Source organism: Phycomyces blakesleeanus (assembly GCF_001638985.1).
Source record: "Phycomyces blakesleeanus NRRL 1555(-) unplaced genomic scaffold PHYBLscaffold_36, whole genome shotgun sequence".
Lineage (NCBI taxonomy): Eukaryota > Fungi > Mucoromycota > Mucoromycetes > Mucorales > Phycomycetaceae > Phycomyces > Phycomyces blakesleeanus.
Genome location: NW_017265166.1, coordinates 142,959 through 166,468, shown reverse-complemented (window position 1 = coordinate 166,468; position 23,510 = coordinate 142,959). Strand labels below are relative to the sequence as shown.

General features: G+C 35.2%; 8 protein-coding genes across 8 annotated transcripts; 5 read left to right on the top strand and 3 right to left on the bottom strand.

The window, feature by feature from the left end:
• Window positions 1-5,643: 5,643 nt before the first annotated feature.
• On the top strand, window positions 5,644-6,116 carry PHYBLDRAFT_70865 (hypothetical protein; the record flags this gene model as incomplete). Its single annotated transcript, XM_018442352.1, has 2 exons — window positions 5,644-5,667; window positions 5,775-6,116. The coding sequence occupies 2 exons, from the start codon at window positions 5,644-5,646 to the stop codon at window positions 6,114-6,116; spliced, it is 366 nt and encodes a 121-aa protein (XP_018284444.1).
• A 92-nt stretch (window positions 6,117-6,208) lies between these two features.
• Window positions 6,209-6,655, top strand: PHYBLDRAFT_70864 (hypothetical protein; the record flags this gene model as incomplete). The annotated part of the gene is made up of 2 exons (XM_018442351.1): window positions 6,209-6,327; window positions 6,361-6,655. The coding sequence occupies 2 exons, from the start codon at window positions 6,209-6,211 to the stop codon at window positions 6,653-6,655; spliced, it is 414 nt and encodes a 137-aa protein (XP_018284443.1).
• Window positions 6,656-7,298: 643 nt separating this feature from the next.
• On the top strand, window positions 7,299-8,205 carry PHYBLDRAFT_175213 (hypothetical protein; the record flags this gene model as incomplete). Its single annotated transcript, XM_018437448.1, has 3 exons — window positions 7,299-7,734; window positions 7,867-8,055; window positions 8,144-8,205. The coding sequence occupies 3 exons, from the start codon at window positions 7,299-7,301 to the stop codon at window positions 8,203-8,205; spliced, it is 687 nt and encodes a 228-aa protein (XP_018284442.1).
• A 549-nt stretch (window positions 8,206-8,754) lies between these two features.
• On the bottom strand, window positions 8,755-9,767 carry PHYBLDRAFT_119220 (hypothetical protein; the record flags this gene model as incomplete). The annotated part of the gene is made up of 5 exons (XM_018428670.1): window positions 8,755-8,959; window positions 9,087-9,215; window positions 9,300-9,381; window positions 9,438-9,503; window positions 9,662-9,767. Coding segments are annotated over 5 exons (588 nt in total), but the record flags the coding sequence as incomplete, so codon positions are not given.
• A 1,178-nt stretch (window positions 9,768-10,945) lies between these two features.
• PHYBLDRAFT_79948 (hypothetical protein) lies at window positions 10,946-14,248 on the top strand (the record flags this gene model as incomplete). Its single annotated transcript, XM_018443530.1, has 6 exons — window positions 10,946-11,342; window positions 11,482-11,574; window positions 11,768-12,113; window positions 12,186-12,678; window positions 12,837-13,248; window positions 13,366-14,248. The coding sequence occupies 6 exons, from the start codon at window positions 10,949-10,951 to the stop codon at window positions 14,181-14,183; spliced, it is 2,556 nt and encodes an 851-aa protein (XP_018284440.1). The 3' UTR covers window positions 14,184-14,248.
• Window positions 14,249-14,649: 401 nt separating this feature from the next.
• On the top strand, window positions 14,650-16,296 carry PHYBLDRAFT_137295 (hypothetical protein; the record flags this gene model as incomplete). The annotated part of the gene is made up of 7 exons (XM_018429848.1): window positions 14,650-14,695; window positions 14,774-14,867; window positions 15,012-15,080; window positions 15,223-15,335; window positions 15,437-15,548; window positions 15,652-15,792; window positions 15,942-16,296. The coding sequence occupies 7 exons, from the start codon at window positions 14,650-14,652 to the stop codon at window positions 16,255-16,257; spliced, it is 891 nt and encodes a 296-aa protein (XP_018284439.1). The 3' UTR covers window positions 16,258-16,296.
• On the bottom strand, window positions 16,287-17,120 carry PHYBLDRAFT_152471 (hypothetical protein; the record flags this gene model as incomplete). The annotated part of the gene is made up of 4 exons (XM_018432924.1): window positions 16,287-16,385; window positions 16,512-16,690; window positions 16,750-16,834; window positions 16,968-17,120. The coding sequence occupies 4 exons, from the start codon at window positions 17,118-17,120 to the stop codon at window positions 16,287-16,289; spliced, it is 516 nt and encodes a 171-aa protein (XP_018284438.1).
• A 102-nt stretch (window positions 17,121-17,222) lies between these two features.
• PHYBLDRAFT_189303 (hypothetical protein) lies at window positions 17,223-20,612 on the bottom strand. The gene is made up of 7 exons (XM_018439642.1): window positions 20,280-20,612; window positions 20,159-20,191; window positions 19,644-19,953; window positions 19,287-19,492; window positions 18,896-19,195; window positions 18,276-18,715; window positions 17,223-18,035 (listed from the first exon to the last, which is right to left on the bottom strand). The coding sequence occupies exons 1-7, from the start codon at window positions 20,489-20,491 to the stop codon at window positions 17,629-17,631; spliced, it is 1,908 nt and encodes a 635-aa protein (XP_018284437.1). The 5' UTR covers window positions 20,492-20,612; the 3' UTR covers window positions 17,223-17,628.
• Window positions 20,613-23,510: the final 2,898 nt, after the last annotated feature.

The following is a 23,510-nucleotide window of genomic DNA, read 5'->3' as shown; positions in this document are numbered from 1 at the left end:
TATTGGGCTACATCGAGACTATTTCTAACAATCTACTTTTTAATTCGCCTGTGATGTTTATATTATGAAATGTCTCTATTTCTTTATTTATTTAATTTGTTATAGACTTTGATTCAATTGTTTGATTTCTTGTTTGGTTATCTGGCAATGACTATAATGCATTGTATTGATAATATCTCTATTGAATACAGTAATAGACCAATAAGACATGACTAGTATTTGTGCCTTGTGTACGATAATTAAGAATGATGTAACAAAACATTGTACCAAAAGAGCACGTACCCACCAATTTCTTGTTAATTGATCAAGAATTGTTTATATATATATATATATATTGGTATATTAACAGAAGAAGAAGAAGAAGAATGAAAGAAAGAAAGAAAGTTTAAAGCCTAAAGATGAAAGATGGGTGTAACAGATACTTTATTTTTCTTTTCAAGGTCTAAAAGAGTAATCTACTTGTTTCAGAGTACAAAACCTTTCTCCTTCTTTGGTTTGTGTTCTTTTAGATCAACTATTGTGATTGTGATTGTGATTATGTAGGTCTACAATCAGTGTTACAGTTTCATGATCACCAGCTTGTCATCCACAAATACGAAACTTTGCAAAAAGGTAATACTAAAGAAATATTAAGGAGAACAAAAGAAATATAAACATAGATGCTACAAAGATGAGTAAATTTGAAAAGGGAGAGGATATCGATCTTCTCTTTAATTGCTATTTGTTTTGTGTATTTGTGAGTAGCACCAAGATAGAGATCGAGAGAGACTTTCTTTAATACAAACCAGACCTCCCTAGAGAACCCCAAAGAGAAAAGAAGAAGAAGAAGAAGATCATTCAAATGTCTTTAGTTAGCAGTAATGTCAATGTGGATCAGAGAACATTATGTATGTGAATTGATAAACTGAAATATTGACTGTGTAATTAATAACCTGTTTTTACCTGGATATAATGGTGAGGATGGTGATGAGCATGCAGATATATATATAATATGGAAAAAGCAAGAAGACGAAGAAAACGAAGAAGAAGATCTCGAGTGAATAGATTATAATTAGCAGGGTTAGGTTGTGTTGTGTTATGTTTGGTTAAACTAGGCCTATAAAGGCTGGGCTGGTGTTTGCAATTAAAGCCACTGGGCTCATGAATAAAAATATAATAGTTTTGGAAAAATCTAACTAAGGAAAGGCTCTAGTGACTAAATGAGATATTTATTTTATTGGTATTTATGTATATGTGTTCGTGCTGCATAAATAAATAAAAGAGAGAGAGAGAGAGAAAAGGGAAAACAAAGGTGTGAGGGGGAGTTGATTATGAATTTATGCTGAGCACAATTCTTTTAGTTATATTTCACCGCCATTCCATTTTGTGATGTACATTACAGTTGTAAAAATGAGAATAGCACATGGCCCAAAGGGAGATATAGTGAATAGAGTAAACCCCGGATATACATCAGCTCTAAAAGTAATTATAATAGTCACTAGCATCGTTAGCAGCATTAGCAGCATTAGTATCATGCACTGGCGGAGAAGGAAGGGGGTGGTTAGCCGCAGTTTTGCATGGAAACAAAAAAGTTACCCCTCTTGTCTGTGCAATAACTATAGATATAATATATATACAAAGATGAGAGAAAGGCGGTTGGCTGTGATGGAATATGGAAATGTGATATTAAATAATTCCATATATGTACATATAAATGTGTCTCGATGATGTACATGATGCTCTTGTACTCTGTCCTACAACATTGATCGATTCCATTCTATATATAAATATTATAGCTGTAGGTATAGTCAAACGAAAGGAGGGTAAATTAAGGGAGAATATCCCTCAAAAGAAATTGTGTTGTGCTTCTCGGTTGTAACTACAGTTCGGATTATCTGGTGCCTGGAGCCGGTATAACATAAGTTTATATATTTTAGACCAATAGAAATAAACTGTCTTGACTAAATTAACAGCTGTGTTAACGGCAAGAACCCTAAAAAAGGCTATTTGTCCGTTGATGTTTTAAATACAAAAGAAAAGAAGGTTACCCGGGAAGAATTCTTGCCATTTTGTGTGATTTCCAATATACATATATTCTGTCTTGTGTTCTCTTCTTTGGACATTAAGTACATACAAACCAATAGCCGTTGTTATGTCTCTTGTCTTTTGTTGTTCTTCTTGAATGAGTCTATTGGCTTTAACGATTGTACTTTCTATTTATTCAATAAAGAGAAAAAAAGAGAGAACCTTAAGATCCTTTGTTACATATCCAAATATAAAAGGTATCAAAACAAAAAAAACAAAAACCAGATGATGTGCTACAAAGATCCTTGTAACTTCTTCGGATCTTATTTCTTAAAAGAAAGAATGAAAATAAAGAGAAACAGAAAGTGTTCTTGAACATTATGAAGCGTATTCCTTTGTGGTAATTAAGTCTGTCTTGGATATCAAGTCAAGTATCAATACTACATAAATGTACGTCCTCCTTTAGAGTATAGTGTAGTTGAAAAGGATGATAGGTTGGCCAGCATGCATATTTAATATTCTCGACCAGTGTAGATCCCTGGTAGATATCCCCACACCTACTCTCTCTGTGTGTGTGAAATGGGATGTAGTCGGACAAATTATCCTGCATGTAACAGTTGCTGAATGTCAGGCACATAAACAGCTTGTTTGTCAGGGAAACTGTAAAGACAAGATTTGTTAACTTTCCATTTCTTCTGTACTATGATGTTATAGCCATTGACTTGACTAAACTCTAACCACAGCTTCTCTTGTTTTGACACACCAGAAGATAAGAATAAGATTTTTTTGTATGATACATTAGAAACAGATTTTACTATAATTTATTTGCTTGGAACAAATGGGAGTTAATCTTAATCTTAATGTGCATAATATGATATGATATGATATGCTATACACAGCCAGACAAGCCATGGTCAATAAAGAAAGTAGTAATGAGAATTAAAGTACAAGTGTCGTTTATTTAAAACACACAGACACAGTTGCCATGTATTTTCATCTTGTACTTTATCCAAATATCTGTTTTGACAGCTCCAAACTCAACTTTGGTTTGAATTTTTCTTGGTTGTGTCGTAATCGAATGTTGATTAGAATCTAGATACCTTAATTTACTTTGATGACGAATGAATAGGAATAAGAATATTAGCATTAAACAGTCTCTTGATAATAAAGAGGTTCTGTTGTTATTTTATTAGTTTCCTTATTTTTCTTGTTTGGTGCACAAGACTATTAATCAAACTTGGATGACGATGGCAAATAAGAAATGTCACCATGCCAACCTTGTCCTGTTGTTATTATTTCTATTCTCATCATATTCTGAGTCTAAAGGATGTTTTACAAAAAAAATCAAAAATGCGCCTTCAGTAGTAAATATAGTTCTTTCCTTTCTCTTCGATGCCCCCCCGTGTATCTTTATTTATTAGCTTCTATGCATCTATGGCCTGCTTGCTCGTCCACATGTTTTTTCTGTCTATGTTCATATTTCCATTTCAATTTTGACCTCAATCTTTATTATCACTATTTCAAAATCAAGCTAGGCTATTCTTGTGTGCACAGAACACCACCCCCCTCTCCCACACACACACACAAAAGATATTGCATTATAGTATTCAACCTGAAAAGGAGAACAAAAAATTATTATTATTTTGCTGGCTAAAATCTCCTGTGGACAAGATTGGTATTTCGTGTGTTACTATAATGATCATCTCTTAATTCTTTCTTTTATATTATATTTTACTTTATTTTATATGGGTGAGCGTGATGCGGGGAAAAAGGATAGGAGATTTAATGAAAAATAGAGTAAGAAACACATAAACATACAAAATATTTGCGATTTTAGATGGAGTTCATTGTGTAAATATTTATTGAAAAGAAAAGAGGATAAAAGAATAAATAAATAGATGATGATGGTTATATGCGTATGCCAGAAGAAGAAAAAGAAAATTATTGTTGCTGTTATTATTATTATATATATATATACAAGGCCCTGGTAGAAATTGGACATTTGATAGATTTGATAAGTCGGTTTTGGAGGTTTTGGAGGTTTTTGTGGCTTTTGGAAATGGTTTAGGTTGATAAGGCTGAAATGTAGACTCTTAGAGACCAGTCAGGTTCCATTGTTGTGGGCTCGTAATAGGTGTCTTGTTCGACAATGTGTTTTTCGTCTTCTTCGTCCTGAGTAGGGACTGCGATATAAGTCACGGCTTTGAGGAAGACGAAGAATAAGATGATGATTTGAACGGCCATGTCTTATAGAGTAAATATGTGAAAGAGAAAGAGAGAATAAGGGAAGAGAGAAAAGAGAAAGATGTTCGGGTGAGAAAGGCAGCGAAATGTGAAATTTTAAAAATATAATTTCTGATGTTTGCCTTTGTGGGTCCTTTATTTATACAATTTGTGGCTGCCAATTTAAGTTGCTTGTCACCATGTAAAGCCGAATGATCAAACACACACACACACACACAGAGAGAGAGATAGATAGATAGAGAGGAGGGAGAAGGAAATTTTTGTGGAAAATGAGAAACACGTGCGATGCAGTCATCTGGACCCTGGCCCTTTCGTACCAAGATTCCTAAAGTTGCATTGACATTTTGCTTTAAATACCTTGCCCGCATACACACGTACATAAATACACGTACACATACATACCACCTCACAAGAAGAGTAGCTTCTACACAATGAAGCTCCTCTGAATAGACACTTGAATACACGATTAAAATGATTGATAAACTCTATTTTTCATTTCTTTTTTGGTATATAGTTTTTGGCTTCAATGGAAAACAACTGCGTCATTGGATTCTTCTTTGTGCCTGAGAATAAGAGCTCGGCATTACAAAATAGAAGAAATGCATAAATAAAGGAGAGAAGAAGAGAATGATAGAACAGAAAGATAATTCTTTTTTTAAAGAAAAATAATGGTAAAATCAATCAGCTATTTGTCTATACATCTATCTAGACAATAGTAGTCGAATAACCATCGTATCACTATTACCATTGACATCGCATTTGCTCTCTATTATGCCAAAAAAAAAGGAAATTTTGTGTGCTTGGAGTGGATAGAAAAATCGCAACATTTCCAAAGAACTGTCAGGAGCCTACCCATATTTTCCGACCACCATCGCAGAAAAACATTTGAGATATCAATCAAACTCTATACGAGATGTTTGTGTTGACACTCGACCAGAATAATAACAAAAAAATTAGTTTTCTTTTAATTGGAATTTAGCAGAGACCCGTCCGCCCACAAAATCGGTATAGCTCCACCCTTTTCTTTCTTTCTGGAAAGATAAAGGATCGGGTTAGGTGGGCTCACCACCTTTAAAAAGGAAGCTTTCTACCAAATCGTACGATTCTCATGTAGAATTCAAAGTCTGTAGAAGCAAAACCATGCTGTACGAGGAATATTCGAAACCAAAAGAAATAAAGAAAAAATTCAATTGGGATGTTGATTAGATTTACTAAAGTTCAAATCATCTGTTTCAATAAATAATATAGATAACAGAAAAAAGGCTTATTGAAACCGGGCCGGAAGCGACTAGACCGCGGAGCGAAAGAAGGAAGTTCAGGGATCCTCAATGCCGATGAATTTTGAAGGGCTAGATATCGAAATGAATTAAATGTTGTGGGATGATAAATGACAAAATGACAAATTGTCCACCCATCCACGTGAGTATAGTGGGCGTAAAATAGGATCGATTTATCCCAGCCGAAAGGTCCTGCTCTTCTTCTTTTTTTTTTGTTTTGCCTTTTTGCTTTTGGTATTGATAATACAGCATATAAACCGCCTAGAGTCAGCAACCTTTTCTGTTAGAAAAGACACCAGAGATATAGTATTCCGTGCCAAGATCTTTGGAAACTATTACATTACACTTTGCTCTCAACAACTCCAAAACAACGATATCCCTCACTGCATCTTTACACAACATGTTTGGTATTCTGTCTGTCAAATGGGGAATGCAAAAAGAGTTACAAGCACTATAAACATACCATCAGATAAATTAACAGTCTGGAATAGACTTAGCTCTAGTTATAGGGCTATTGCATATATATATAAAAAACTGGGGGAGGAGCTTCGCAATGTAGAGCCGAAGTGTGCCCTGAGCTTGCTACACTGAGTGATAATAAAGAAAAAGGCGCATTTTTAAAACCCGATATTTCTTTTATATTTGCAAAGCTTTATTCTTCTTCTAAATTAACACCATTCATAATGAATTACAAAACTGAATGCATCAAAACAGACTCCGAGTCTTCTTCTAAGCTTATTAAAAAGACAGACAATGTAACCCCTGTGATTATTGTACGCAAGAGCATTCAACATAATTCCAAGTAATCAGACATTGCTAAAATGCTCAATGTTAGCACACATGTTGTGGTCAGAGTACTTGACCAATACAAAGAAACCAACTCGCACGGGAGAGTCAAGAACCCAGGAAGGACTTTAGATCTGAAAGAAAGGGTTTTCAGAGAGATCTTCTATGACATCAAAAGGGATCCATTGCAGCCAATGTCAGCAATAAGAAAAGCCGCTGCCAATCCCACCTCAACTATAAAATTCCGAATGTTTCTTCATAGTAAAGGAATATACTCTCGAAGACTAATCAAGAAGCCAAAGATTACAGAGGCTAATATGAAAAAAAAAAACGCTTGGAATTGACTAACGCTAATTTGGACTGGAGCTTCACAGACTGGAACCCCACCATCTGGTCTGATGAAAATATATTCAAGTTCTGCGGAAGTGATGGGCGCAAGAGAGTTCTTGAGTAAGACAACACCGGTCTCCTCTCCAACTTTGTCTCACCGACCATGAAGTTTGGAGGAGGTTCTCTTATGGCAAAGCTGTCGGAAATCCAAAAATTATGACAAGAAATATGGATCCAAAGAAGTACATCGAAACTTTGGAAGATACGTACCTCCCCTCCTTGTCTGCTTTCAAGCAAAAAGATAGCTTGAGACGCTATAAGCTTCAAGGGTATAATGCCAGCTCATACACAAGTGTGCTAACTACAGCATGGAAGAAATAACGGAAGCTCCAAATTTTGTCTGACTGGCCACAACAAAGCCCTGACCTTAACCCTATGGAGCATATTTGGGCATTTTTAGATGATAAAGTAAGGTCCAACAAGTATAACTTTTATAGCTTATATCATATTAGGCTTGCTTTAGAAAAATAATTGAAGCGTATTCCTAAGGAATACTTGATTATCACTCAGTATAAAAGAAATAATACGACAGACTAAATATCAATCGTAGACCATGATTTGGGTATTAAAGTTTTTATCTTCAAAGAGGTTACCCAAATGTATCGACCAAGCTTCCTTGACCCTGGCAGAAAGACAGTTTTTACAGCTGCTGTTGGACTTGATCCTAATGAACATCAACTGAGACATTGTACAACCAAGGAATATTATCATCTGACAGGCTCTACATTGTATGCCAGGAAATTGCAACAAGAAAAGGATACTGCTGGAATTACAGCAATCGAGTCTGCTACACCTTCAGCTAAAACTGGCAGAAACATACAATTTCTTCGGTATGCCGATTACATGCTTCCCAACATGGACACTTTGTTTACTTTTTGTGACTATAATACTGCTAAATATCGGTTCAACTTATACCAAGGCAAACAAAGAGCTCCTGACATGATGGTCAATATTTTGTTGAGCGGCAGTGCTAGATACAATAGGAGAAGACATTTTAGGAAGAAGAACAGAAAACAAGAACGCCAAAACAAAAGTAAGAAAGGGAAAAATAGGCAGTAACAATATAAGAAGTAAGTTCAAAAATACAGTTTTATGTCTTGGTGTAAGCCTACTGATTTTATATACTTTACTATGAGATATAAGTTGAAACCATTAAGATATCCAGAAGACAAATCAAAAGTTCCATTTGTTGTGTTCGGGAACGGGATGTTTGGGAAGGATCGGGTGAAGCTGAAAGGTTTACGCTGTAGTGTTGCTGGTGATCTTCTAGTACTACCAATTGATGAACATCCAGCCTCTAAGATCTGCAAAATATGCAAAAGTAGGACCCTAATAGACCATCCAAACGTCAAAGGTCAAAGTATACTTGTCTGTAAAACATGTAATACACTTTGGCAACTAATTCTTCTGTCTCGATTACATTTCCTCTTTGTCTAAAAAAGGCAAATTTATTGTCCAAAAATTCATTTTGATTCGCCCAGAAAAAGAAACTGGAATCGTTTAAATTTAAAGTAGAAAGTACTGTAATATGGGTCAATCAGTTCCCACATCAGAAACATCTTTCGATAACAAAGCAACCCAACTAAAAACCACAATAAACCTCCAAAAATAAGTGAAATGATTCTTTTTAAAAAGAGAGAGAGATATATATTTTATTAATAGATTAGACGTACAAGAAATACCACATAAATTTAGAATGAGGTGGTCAAATGAAGCTTTAAGCTCTTTTTTCTTTCTTTCCCGAGAAAAAGACTATTGTTGATGGCATCCTGACACAAAAGCTCAAGCTGCAGTGGGTCAAAATTTATTGGAGAAACCAAGATATCAAGGCAGTGTTGGCCAATATATTATTTTAACATACCACACGCACATATATATATATATATATATATCTTTTTCTCTTGTATGTTTTTGTTTTGTGTTTTACCATAGTGTACAGCAGGATATTTATATATTGAAATGATTGTATATAATTATATACATTTATGTGATTACTTGTTGTGGTTGTTTGAAAGATATCATTAAACCATTGAAGTCTCCTTGAAGGGATAATCTATTCAAATTTGATTTGGTTTCGAGTATTAATATTTGTAATCACAGAGAAATAAAGAATTGGAAAGAATACGTTTAATTCAAATAACTGACCAATTGTTTCGTCCTTCTTTCTCCAGAGCTTCTTCTTTCGCTTGGTTACTTGATGCTCAGCCCAAACTTCGACACAATGCTTCTTTTTAAACTTGCGAATATATGAAGGATCCCTAATTATTATATATATATATATATATTTTAAAAAAAAAGGGACAATATTAGTAAATGGTTATATATGCATACAAGAACTGCGTATGTTTTTGTCCTTGTTTTGCTTATACCGGAAATTTATCTTACCAGAGTTCAGATGCAATACCCAAATCTTTGCAGCATCTCATCAACGCATTACTTTTACATCCCTCTGATGCAGTTGGGAGACCAGAGACATCAAAGTAATCTTGTTCACCTCTTGCCTGAGACACAAATCTAAATAAACCAAAATTACCACCCAACATCCAATGATTTATATATATATTCTTTAATCATCCAATATTCATCATCTTTCTTTACCTTCCATGACACACAAGAGCATACTCACGCGATACATTCTTTGGTGAGATTGAATGTTCACCGCGAGGAGCCAAACCCCAGCCTAAATACAAGTCAATGCCAGTAAGTAAAATATATAGATGTTGTTTTATTCCGTACCTCCAGGTCCAAATGCAATATTTAGGATACGACGATACTTTATCTCTGGAAGATAAATCATGCCATCTAAACATCATTTGAAATTTAGCAAACCTTGTTCTCCTTTTCCTTTAATATTTATATAAAATACTTGTTTCAAAAAATAAAAATAAAAGAAATATACCGATTTCCCGGTTAAACAAAAAAAAATGTAGCATTTATTAAGCTGGTGAACTTTCTTTTACCTGGTTTTACTTCAATGTCACTTTCATTGATTGGCTGCATCAACAAATTAGAAATTTCAGAGGAGAATGGTTGGGTTGAAAGTCCATGGAAAGATGTTGACCAATTACGGGATTCGGCATCGTCAAAATCATCCAAAGAACGATCAAACTGAACTGATTTTGGGAAATAGTCTGTAGATCCAGTTGGCACAGTAGAAGGTACGCCGCCACTACTGGTTGTATTACTATTAAAGCTATTTTCAATCACTTGTTCACCCTCGATAGCCGAGGGTGCCGTAGTCCGTGTATAGGCTGTGCGTGGTTTATCGGAGCGGTATTTGTCGGTTTTGATGGTTACGGGTTGACTGTCGGTAGTCTTGCTGACCTTTAGAGTTCTGGTGGTTGTAACTGAACGAGAGAATGACTAGAATGAAATGTCAACCAAGAAAAGAAAAATAGTCTTTGGAAATAAGAGCAGGAGAAAAATAAGGTGTAGTAGTAGTAGTAGTAGTAGGAAGAGGAACAAAGTGAAAAGAAGATAAGCTTACAGGCACACTACGAGTCAAGAGGCCATTATGCTTTAAAGTAGCGGTTCGTAAAGAGGAAAACATGACTTGATGTTCCTGTATACTCCTTCAAAGAATATTTTCTTCAAATTTGTGTGTGTATATATTTGACAGGAAGCAAGTACTCAAAATGAGGATGGTCCAACTTGAGATATTAATGAAAGCATGTGTGTGTGTGTGTGTGACTTTTTTGTTACTAAGCCTCTCTCGACTCTCACACCTTTTAAAAAAAAGCAAGTGTGTTGGTGTACATGCTTTGTTGAAAGAAAGGAAAAGAATATTAATGTGAGATTTCACTTTTATTGATAAACTATTAATTGATAAATGACAGAATCAGGCGTTAATAGTATCATATATATGCGCACACACACACACACACACACACACACACACACAAGAATCAAAAGGGATAAATGTGGATAAAGATGTATGTGTGATAGAGTGTGAGTGTGTAGTTGATAATTATATAAGCAGATAAATAGTTGAATGGGCTGAATGGCTAAATAATTGAATAATTGATCAAATTCCTAAATGTCCTTTCAAAAAGCATCAATGTCCGTCTTCTCGGGTATTCCCACAAATGTTAAGCAGTAGCATATCATTTGAGCTGATATCGGAATATAAATAATGAATAATCCAACTAAGAAACAAGCATTAAAATATAATATATATATTTATATTTAAAAAAAAAGCATATATTTTCTTCTTTCTTTCTTTCCTTCTTTCTTTAATATAATCTCTAATGTCGGATACAGAGAATAGCTCTCTGTTGCCTAGGCCAGTAAAGCTAACGAGTGGACATTACAGAACTGCAAAACTATATGGAATTGTATCACTTGGCTTCTTCTTGTTCGCCTACATCATTCAATCTATCCGAACCACCCTTCCAACAGTCTTGGTCGACAAGGATGCTATAGCTACCGATGGATTTGCAGGAATGCACGCTTACGACACATATCTATCCCAATTTACCGAACCACATTCGATGAACTCACATGAATTCAATCGGCTCAACCATTGGCTTGGATCTCTTGCCTTGGAGTTTCAGACAGAAGGTCGTGCGCGTGGACTTTCTGTAGATGTGGTTGTAAATGATACAATGTTCTTGGTCGCAAACAGTTACTTTGTTGCAAAAGGTACATATTATATGTCTACATAAAGAGAAGAATAAAAAAAACATACGATGATTATAGTAATTTTTCTGGTATTAAGATACATGTGTGTTAAAGAAAGAATGAAATAAATGGGCTAAATAAACATACTACTATTTATTAGATGAACATTGGTTTGTTGCTTCTCGCAACATTCTTGTACGCATCCAAGGAAAATCAAACACGGATGATGCGATTTTGATTAACGCACATTATGGTAATATTAGAATGTGATAAACCATAATTCAATTCAATTCAATTCAATTCAATTCAATCCAATTCACACATACATGTAATACTAAAAGCTTAAAAAAAAGGCTAATCACTAAACAAATTACAAATTATACTTGTTAACCACTTGTCTTTCGTTTCTTTTAATGATTCTCTTTCTTTGTGTGTGTTTTTTGTAGATAGTGTACCCACAAGTGCAGGTGTGACAGATAATGGAATAAGTGTTGCAGTTACACTAGAACTGCTCAGATATTTCATGGACCACCCTCCTCAGCATTCCCTTATCTTCCTCTTTAATGCATTTGAAGAAGGTGGTTTGCTGGGTGCAAAATCGTTTGTGAAACATCCCTGGTATCCCTCTGTCAAAGCATTTGTCAATCTCGAAGGCGCTGGTGCAGGTGGTCGGGCCATCATTTTTAGAAGCTCTAGTCTTTATGCTCTCCGCAGCTTGGCCTCGAGTGGGGTACATTTTGTACATGCATCTCCACTAGGCAATGATATGTTTAAAACAAAACTTTTAAAGAGGTAACCAAAACCAAATCAAATGAGAGAAATAAAAAGTAATTAACATAATTATATACGGCAATAAAATTACAGTGACACCGACTATACCATCTTTACGCAAAATGGTAAACCTGGTGTCGATATTGCATTCTACTATCCTCGGTCCCACTACCATACCACCCGAGACGATCTGGCCCACATCACTCCAGAAGCAGTCCAATACATGGGCGAAGTTGCACTCCACACTGTGCGTGGAATGGATGCTGCCGATGGACTGACCCAAAAGATCAAAAGAACCAAAGAAGAAGACGAAGAAGACAGACAGATGGTTTACTTTGATATCCTTGGCCGATTTCTGTTTGTCTACACATTTTCTACTTACCAGATCCTCAACTTTATCGGACTGTTGGGCTTCCCGGCCGCAGTCCTTGGCTGGGCAGTCTATACCAAACGCTCTTCGGCTGCCCATCTTTCCTTATACACAAAAACTCTCTCTCAAAGCATCCTGGCCACTCTAGTTGGTTTGCTTGGTGTCATGGTGTGTTTTGGTCTGGCTGTGTGTATTTTGATGGCCGTAAACCCTCTTGTAAGTTTCTTTCTTTCTTTCTTTCTATAATATACATAAATCAATCCATTGATTGCTTGCTTGATTCATTGACTGGCCAATGTTTTCTTCTATCTTATCAAACCCTACACAACCAATGCACTCTTGCACCCACTTACAACTCTGTCAATTTTTATCAGGTTACCTATGGAAATATCTACTTTGTGGCTCTTTACATTCTTGTTGCCTGTGTTCTTGGGCTTGTTCTGTCTCAAGCCCTTCTCACTCGTATCTCTCCACCTCTCAGAGTTGCTCTGAATAATCCCAATATCGGATTACTGGGCCTCACCAGTCTTTGGTGGCTCTTTACTGCTCTATCAATCTATCTTGGAACCCTGCGACTGAGTTTCATGTTCTTCTTTATCTTTATCTTGGCCAGTTCGGCAGTTTCGTTTGGATTGTATCACTTTTTACCCCGCAGAAATTCTTGGCGCTTGCCCAGTGTTCTTTTGTCTCAGATACTTGTACCCAGTATTATCCTGGTTGAAAGTTGGTACCTCACCATGGACTCTATGCGACATGCCACTGTAGATGGAACTCCAGAAGTAGCAGGTAATAATAATAATAATAATACTAATAATAATAATAATAATCTATTATTATTATTATTATTATTATTATATGTATGTGTGTGTTTGTGTGTCTCACATTTGTTGTTATTGTATCAAGTCTATGTATTGGTTGGTCTACCTATTATTTTACTAGTAATGCACTTCTTGCCATGGATCCATGTTGCCGAAAACAAAAATTCTTCTGCCATTGTTCTTGGAGTCTTTTTTGTCTTTCTTTTTACGATCTGCTCTGCTCTTCAGCCATTCAATGCCGGATGGTCACCAAACAAGCTGGTCTTCAATCAGTTCTACAACACTACCCAAGCCACCTCTTCTGTTCAGATCGTCTCTGCCGCGGGTCTCCAAAACACTCTCACACGCACCCTTGATCCGAACGAACTTATCAGCCTAGAATGCAAACCCCATCTGACCTATCAAACCAAATGCACCTATACCACTACAAACGATTCTGCTGCTACTGCTGCTGCAGTCGGCACAAGCTCCAAACATCTGCCTGAGTTTGGAAGTGACCCTGCAGAATTTGATTGGACTGCAGAGACGGTGTGTACAGACGAGAGCTGTACAATTGAGGGCGTATTTACAGCAAAGAACAGTATGCACTGCCGAATCATGTTTGAGGACCATAAAAACCAGCCCACCAATATCACACAAGCATGGGTGAATAATCATTATGTCAAGGACACCGAAATCCGCACATTGGTTTCTTACACGGGTGTCTTTGGGGCTCCTGTTGCGTGGGGTGCAACATACCCTGCTAACCAAACATCCTTGCCTGTTACCCTGGGCTGCTTTTACGACGAGTGGACCGAGGGACAGATTCCGGCATTTAGTAGTCTTCGTGATCGCTTACCTCAGTCGGCAGTGTTGTTGATCCGTGGCCAAGGGTTAGTCTTGGTGGAATTCGCTAGACTTTAATATGATTAATAAACCAAGTACCCTGTAAAAATGAAAATGAAAATAAAGCGATTAATTGATCAATCAATCAATAGATACGTATTTAAAGACAAACACGAATTTAAAAATTGTGTGTGTGTGTGTGTATATGTGTTAAGTGCTGTCTAAAGAAAGGAAAAGCAAAAAAAAAGGGGACTTGATGATTCGGTTAATATAATTACCGAAAATTATCACAATGCACAATAAAGCATAAATTCCAAACCCTTTAAAATTCATGCGCACGTGATGTTCATAATGTACACTGTATAAATATACAAACCTCTAACTCTCTCTATTTCTCTCTCTCTGTATTTGTATATATAAACACACACACACACGCACACACATTAAACTAGTTATATTTTCAACCTTTTGGTAATATTTGCCTTTTTTTCTCTTTAGTATAAATATATATACATATCTATTTTTACTTTGATCATTCCGAACAATGAAACGCATTGCTAGCCACGCGGGATCATGGTACTCCAATATACGTAAGGATTAGGAGGTTGACATTCTGTAAAGCTTAACTGACATGTATTTTCTATATTTTTATATCTATTTCTCTATAGCTGAAAAACTGAACCAAGAGCTTAGTAGCAATCTACAGCTTGCTGAAAAATATCTCACCAAGCCTATTCCAGGAGCCAGAGCATTGATTGGCCCGTAATTATATACATATCCTTACATAGATAGGCACAAGCACAGACACATGTATAATGTATGTGTGTGTGTGTGTGTGTGTAATTAATAGTCTATACAAGAAACAAGGATATTTACATATGTGTATATTTATACTTGTACTTGTAGACACGCTGGTTATGCATACAGTGGTCCAACAGCTGCATACGCCTATGCCTGTATAAATCCTGATCCAATGTAAGTATCGGTGGTTTTTCTTGCTGTAAATATAATTTTTTAATTGTGTGTTTGTTTTTTTGTTTTTGACATATTGGATGATATTTGATGGAAATTTCTTTTCTTTTTTTTTGATACATATACATATTGATTATAATTTTAGTAAGCGTGTCTTTTTGTTGGGTCCGTCTCACCACACCTACCTTGAAGGCTGTGCACTTTCAAAATTCAAGTCTTATGAAACACCCTTGGGTGATCTTTCTGTGGATACACAAGGTAAGAAGACTTGATTTTTATTTTACTTTGATACAATACAATATAAATAATATAATTGAAGGTACTGTTAAAACTAAAGATAAATGGGTATATAATCTTAGTTTCAAAGGAATTGTTTGATACTGGTGTATTTGGCTGGATGCCACCCTCTGTTGATGTAAATGAACACAGTCTTGAGTTGCATTTGCCATTTATTGCAAAGATTTTCGAAAAGTAAGTAAATAGAATCATGATTGTAACAGTGTGTTAATAATAATAATATATATAACATAATGATGATGGTGTTTTCGTTGTTCTTGTGGTAATCATTACTCAGTAAACTTGATGATATCACCCTTGTACCTGTCCTGGTTGGATCTCTCCAAGTTGAAGAAGAAAAGGCCTATGGAAAGATCTTTGCCAAGTACCTCAATGATCCCACAAGCTTGTTTATCATTTCATCAGATTTTTGCCATTGGTAAATGATTCTATCCACCCACAGATATATATATATATATATATGTCTTGGTATTTATTAATCACATCTCTCTCTCTCTCTCTCTCTCTCTCTCTCTTTTTCTTATCACTCTTATCACTCTTGTGTGTGGATATGACTGGCTTTTGTAGGGGAAAACGCTTTGGATACACATATTGTCCTCCAACCCCCGAATCTACTCCAATCCATGCTGCAATTTCAGAGCTTGACCACCAAGCCATGGCTCTGATTGAATCCCTGAACCTTGATGATTTTGCAGCATATCTGGCAAAGACCAAGAACACAATCTGTGGCCGCCACCCCATTGGTATCCTGATGGGTGCCGTGGCTCACCTCAATGAAACCTTGAGTCCAAATATCAAGTTTGTAAAGTATGCCCAGAGTAACCCTTGCAAAACATTGGCAGACAGCAGTGTGAGCTATGCAAGTGCATATTTGTACTTTTAAAATATAAATAAATAAATAAATAAATCGGCTTATTTCTTCAAAAAGAGCGATTGTTGAGCTGGAAACAGAACTGAGCGTGTTCCTTGATATACATCCAATAAAACTGGTCTTAATGAAGGAAGGAGATTCTACAATAAAAAAGAAACAAGATAAAATGAATATCAAATAATAATAATAATAATAATAATAATAATAATAATAATAATAATAATAATAATAATAGCAGTATAATGACTTGCCTGAAAAGCAATCACCATCTTTTCCTGATCTTTAACTAGGATTGCAATATAAGACTTGATCTGCCAAAAGTTGATTCCTTCATTGATCACCACGTCTTCAATATCCCGTCGACTGATAAATTTAGACACGACACTTCCACCCCAATACACAGTCTTGACTTGGATTCCAATGTCACGCATTACAAGTAAACTTTCTAAATATATATATAGTATTATTAAACAATAAAGTACGATTGATGATGGTGATGATTACCATGATGAATCGTTTTGTACTTGGACCAGATCCAAATTAAGGCAATTGCAGCTACCCATCGAGGATGTGTGTGTACTAGAGATGGCTGCATTAATGTACATATTGATGAATGCCTTTTTTATTTGTTTTCTCTCTCTCTCTCTCTTACAAATGAAGAAATAAATACACGCACAAACACAGATATATATATATATATATATATATTATTGTTAACTTACAGATGTCCAAGAAACGATTGCTGCACTCAAGCCTAAGAGTAGATCAACAACACCAAATAATGGAACAGGTGATTTGACAATATATTCTAATGAATTATTCTCAACCAAGACATGACATGTCAAGTTTTCTTTTGTATATGATTTGGTAGGCATAATAAATATAAATAAATAATAAAATAATAAAATAAAAAGGAAATTATAATTATAATTATAATTATAATTATTTTACACATAAAATATAGAATCGGAACTTTTGGCATAAGTTTTATTACTTGATAAATAATATAATAGACTGGTATATATATATATATATATATAAATGGGTGGGTGGGTGTAAAGATGATAGCGGCTAACTACAAGTCAAGGTAGAATTTCTTTTTAAAATAAAAATAAAAATAAAAATGCATGATGTATGTTTGTATGCGTATGTGTATGTGTATGTGTATGTGTATGTGTATGTGTATGTGTGTATGTGTATGTGTGTATGTGTATAAATGATTTGGAAGCAACAGTGACAATGGTGAGAGCGGTTAATGAAGGCGGGTAAGGGAGGGGGGGTATAATTATCTAGACTATTAGTCTTTTAGTTCTCTCTTTCTTTTCTGTCTTTCGAATGAATTTTGTTTTTGGTTTTGGTTTTTTTTTGATTGTTTTCTTATTGTTAACTTTGAACTATAGAAAGAAGAGAAGCCAAGAGAGGAAGATCGGATAGAGATAATGAAGGTGAGGATGGTGTACTTGAGGTTGATGTTGAGATCGATGCACCTCGACGGGCAATTGATTTGTTAAAGTAATGTGATTGAAAGGGATTTGCATGTTTTGGAATGAATGAATTGGATATGTCAATAGATGCCAGCATCTTGAGAACATTAGAGGTATTTTCGCGAACACTCGCTATACCACAGGGTGCAAGTGGATCGGCACCTGCTTCAATCAGGAGCTTGCAGACTGCCAAAGATGGTGTAGTGCACGCGAGATGGAATGCAGTGCAACCGTTCTTATCTGGAAGATCAATGTTGGTCGTAGCGGGAAGAAGGGCAGCCACAAGTTCTTCATAGCCTAGCAAGGCTGCAAGATGAAGCATTGTATGGCCATGGGTACCATCATTTTCTAATCCTACTCCTCCTCCTCCTTTATGATTATCGGCAGACGTATTGTTATTGTTGTTGTTATTGTTGTTATTGTTGTCGGTGTTGGTGTTGCTGTCACCTTGTACGATTCGCATGGCGACTTGCTTGGCATTTTGTAACTTTCCGGTCATTTTGAGCCCGACAACCTGAAGGGCAAGTTCAAGCAAGGCTTGATCACCGGCGTCATAGTACGTAAATAATGTGATATCTTGGCCACCAAGTACTAGCGGATGTTCTTTAAATGTCACGACGACAGGACCAGGCGTGGTGACGGGAGGAAGCACACACACGAGGGTGTTTGTATTCCAGTAGACTGTTTTGGCAGCATGCTCGCCAAACACGCAGGTGAGGTCGCGGCAGAACCCGGAGCCGAGTATGGTGATTTCTGTACCGCCACAGGTAGGGCCTCGATTGGGTACAATGCGATCTATGTGAGGTACTACCACTGGTGAAGTAGGCTCGTGTTGATGATATTGGTGCTGGCTCTGGCTCTGGTATGGGTGTGGGGATAAGGGTAAGGATAAGGGTATGGGAGGAGTTGAAAGTTGTGTGGAGAAGGTTCTTCTGCGCTGATTGAATGGCCACTCTTCCGGAAAAGGATTGGCAATGTCATCCTGACTGGGTGTCGGAAGGGACAAGAGTAGTGAAGAGGAGGAAGAGGGTGATGATAATACGGATGCTGGTGCCGATGCTGATACTGATAGTGATACTGATGCCGGTGCTGATGCTGATGCTGATGCTGATGAAGAATTAGATTTAGATTTAAATTGGTATGATGATGTTGATACAGATGCTGACTGTGGCCCTGGAGATTGTTCGATGAAATCCAAGAGAGAAGTTGTTGGAGTTGGTATACATTGGAGCCATCTGGGCAGGTCTTTGACAGGTGTTGGGAGGGCAATGTTTGGTATTTCTGGAGATGGAGAGTCTGTGACTGAGGTTCGTCTGGATGGTATTATTGGTGAGTCGGGGGTATCCTGTCGACTACGCTTCCGTCCTCGTTGTTTGAGGCTCTTGTGGTCGTCTGTGATCAGAATAGGGGGTGAGTCACCAGTAGCGACCAGTGTACCGCGATCATTGCGCATCGTAAAGCGGACCCTGTGAGATTGAATGTGTTAGAAATACATTTACACACATACACAAAATGTTTTTTATTTATTTATTTATAAATTACTCCACGTTCATTTACCTAAAACCGATTTTCTCGTTGTGATGGCGACAGTAACAAGTAATTCTTGTTGGCAAGATGGCATCTCCAGAGCTAAAACTGACCATTGGGCCACAGTTAAATAAAAGGATTCGGTCGCGTTCAGCTTCTAGATGTTCGTCTTCGTTTGGTGTGGCAAACCCAATGTCTGGGGTTTTTCCGTCTTTGGATCTCTCGGCTCTCTTACGCTATTACAATTGAAAAAAAATTATAAATATAAATACAAATACAAATGTATATATATGTAATGCAATTTAATGTAATGTAATGTAATGTAATTTAATTGTATTATTATGACTAGAGCAAAATAAATAAATAAAAAGAATTATATATATATACCTCTCGCTTGACGCAGCCGTGACACATGCGGACTTGCTTGGCCTCGTTACTTGCGCAGATCACCTTTGCCTCGAGGGTGAGGATATTTGACTCGTCTGACAGGAGAGTTGACAGATTGCCGTCCATACGCGATTTCTGCTGTGATTTTTTCTGTTTGGACCGGGCTAACATGTTGTCATGTAGACGCAGATAAGACCAGTTTTGTACTTTGGCATCTTGGTTTGTAACCAACTGAACACACAACTTGATTTGTGTTTCCACTCGCGATTTTGCTCCCGTACTCGGCACACCGTGTACCCGAATCTGTAGTCTATCGGATTAAACTTTAGTCGAAAGTAAACACAAGAATGTATATATATAATTTATATATAAAGATCAAAAATAGGAAGAAGAGAAAGAAGAGCAAGAAGAGCAAGAAATTGATAGTGCTTATTTAAAAATAAAAATAAAATCTATAAAATATAGTTGTATATATATATATATATATACATAAATATATATTTCTTCTTTCTTACTCAGGTTTAATATTGGTGTTTAATGTGAATGGTCTATATATATATATATATATATATAAAAGAGAAAATTCGTTAGTTGTTAAAATGATTTTTCTTAGAAGAAGATTAATGATTTTATTACGTTTCTTCCTGATCTTGTGCAAGACATTCTGTAAGATATAAGAAGCTGTCTTCCATGGTATAATCCTTGTCTTGTGCGTGGGCCCAGTCTGCTGTATTGAGTTGTTCATGCTGGCTTTGAGGCGATGGTGAGGATGATGAAGATAGGGAGGGAAGGTGGTGTGTATAGTCGTGTTTGTCGATGGGTTGGTGAGGTGAAAATGAGGAGGTCATGGCAGAAAGAAAAGATTGACAAAAGAAGGGTGTTGCATAACGACCCCCTTTTTAAGATACAAATATATATATATATTATATTCTTGTCTTGTATTTAAATAGGAAATAATATGTGGATGATGAATGCTAGGGCCACACTGACGAATTCCGAAATCGCAACCGAGAAATAATATATATATATACTGAATAGAAAGGGAAATTGTATTGGATAAAGAATACAATATAATATAATTAAATTTGAGCTTTTTTTTAAAAAAAAATTATCACTATCATTATCATTATTACTATTACTATTACTATTAGTATTACTATTGTTGTTGTTGTTGTTGTTGCTATGGAAACTCTTATCGATTGTGCAGATTAGGGTTTAGTATTATATATATATATTCTTGCGTGTGGGAAGATGAACTTTATATGTGAATAAAAGAAATATTTATACATATATTATTATTTTATGCTTTACTTTAAAAATATATATATATATATAATATATATATATAACAATATAAAAATATCTTATTCTTACTTATTGCACGGAGCGTGTTTCAAGCACAGACATTTCTCCTTTAATTACATGTAATTATTTTGAATTATTATTTTTATTTTATTTTATTTTGTCATTTGTTTTTATCAATACAAATCCACATCAATAAAATTCAAAATTGTATATATATTTATATAAGATTCATACTACTTACTTGAGGGTCAAGGATATCTTTTTTATAATCAAACTGATAATGATCACCCTAGAGTGTAACGTTGTACTTCTTGTGTGCTCTTTCTTTTCTTTTTCTTTTTTTTTTTGGTCTCAAAGTTTCATCTCAAGATGTACCCGCTTGGGCCTTTTTTTATAATACGAACATCTTTTTTTTTTGTCTTTTTGTTATACTCTTTTTTCTTGTTTGATCGATAAAGAACCATTATATATATATATATATATATATATATGTGTATGTAGATTAATAATAAGGTTGATATTTTGTGTCAAGAGCATATATATATTGATATCTATATTTCTTGTATAAGATTGCTGTAAAGAACAAGTTAATTTTGTTACTATGGTTATTAGATTATTATTTATTTATTTTAGATTTTTAAAATACAAAATATTTTGGGATTCCACGTTTTGTCTAAAAATGGAAGACTACAGTCAAGCTTTCTCCACTTTTGATATCCTTTTTTGAAACGATTTTTTTTTAAGAAATCTTTATTTAGTATAAAAATATATAATGATAAATGTAAGCCCCACTACCCACACCCACACTATTTTACCCTATCAACAATATTCACAATATTCATAATATTCACAATATTCACACCCACACGAATAAAGGGAAAATAAGCATGCAAGTAAGTAAGTAAGTAAGCAAGTAAGAAAGTAAGCAAAAATATATAAATAACGGATCATTAAGAATATTATATTTAATAATTATATAAGCTATTTCAATACATATATTATTTATATATATATATATGTGTGTGTGTATTTCAAAATTTTCAAAGCAGCAATAATGAATTGTTGTTGTTGTTGTTGTTTCTGTTGCTGTTGCTGTTGTTATGCCTTGTTGTTGCTATGCTTTGATATTGATTCTGATGCTGTTGATGTTTGCAGTAATGAACCGTAAATATTACACAACCGTAGGATTCACAAGTTATTTCTGGATTATTCTCGGCATTTATAAAGATTCTTTTTTTTTGCTTTTTTATTCAATATTTATTCGATTCAAGGATAATATTTTTTGACCTAATAATTTTGTGGAGCACAAATATCAGCCCATTGTTTACCTCTCTTTGTCTCTCACTATCTCCCTCACTATCTCTCGCTCTCTGTCTCTCTCTCTCTTTATCTCTATCTATCGTCCTATATCTTTTTCTACTGTATAATATATATATATAAGTTTTTGTGTGCGTGTGTAAAATTATATAATACATGGATACATTACACAGTCAAAGAATAGAACAAGATAAAAAAAATTAAACTTGTAGGTCAATTCTGTAAAGAAGCCCAAAGCAAGTCAAATCAAAGCAAATCAAATAAGCCAAACATGTTTATGATATGCGTATACGTGTTTATTTGTGTTTATTTGTGTATGTGTGTGTCTTATCAAACGTTACATTCCCCAACCAGTCCAAATGTATTTATATACAGAGATTGCGGTGAGTATCTACTGACTGTCGTCATTCTATTAATTAACTAAAAGACTCTTATCTATTATAAAATGTATAGGATCCAATTTATTTAATTCAACAAAATATTTCAAAAAGAATCAAATAACTATAGCAATTTATTTTTAAAAAAAAAGAAAAAGAGTGAGAAAATATGCGTACACACAAGCCAAGTAAGTAAGTAAGTAAGTAAGTAAGCAAGCAAGTAAATAAAGAGGCACGTAACATAGAGATACATAGACACACAAAAAATCAAGAGAGATAGATAGTCCAAATGGAGAATTACGGATGGGTCTCTAAAGCTTATTAATATAGAAAAAGCAATAAATAAGGTCTCGGAATTGCAATGAAATTCTCTGGTGAATCTCTGTAATCCCAAACATTCAATTACAACAGAAAGAGGCAAAAATGGTAGATAAAATCAATACAAAATAGAATAAAATCTCGTATCTGTGTTGCATCGGAAGATTGAAAAGCGTGGGTATGTAGTGAGTCCTTTTTTGTTTCTATTTCTATCTAGTATTTGTGCTTAGGTTATCAGAATCAAAATGGCAAACCCTGTTATTTCTCTTTTTCTCTCTTTCTCTCTATCTCTTTTATATTATTATTTTTTCATTCCCTCTCTTACTATGTGTGTGAGAGGGAGAACTCTGAGCAAGATCGAGACCTTTGTTCGTTTCTTGTGCTTATATATATTATATATTATATTTTATATATATATATATATAAAAGCCTGTTGTCAATAAATCTAATAAAGTCCAAATATTCAATTCATAATACTGCCATACCACTATTCTGTATTTGATACCTTAAATCCTGTACTGTCTCCCCAAAATATGGGCAAACTGTATAA

Coding starts and splice junctions, on each gene's coding strand:
- PHYBLDRAFT_189303 (XM_018439642.1), bottom strand. CDS start 20,491: ATGACCTCCTCATTTTCACCTCACCAACCCATCGACAAACACGACTAT. Junction 20,192..20,279: donor GCACAAGATCAGGAAGAAAC/GTAATAAAATCA, acceptor ATATATATATAG/ACCATTCACATTAAACACCA. Junction 19,954..20,158: donor AACACCAATATTAAACCTGA/GTAAGAAAGAAG, acceptor TTAATCCGATAG/ACTACAGATTCGGGTACACG.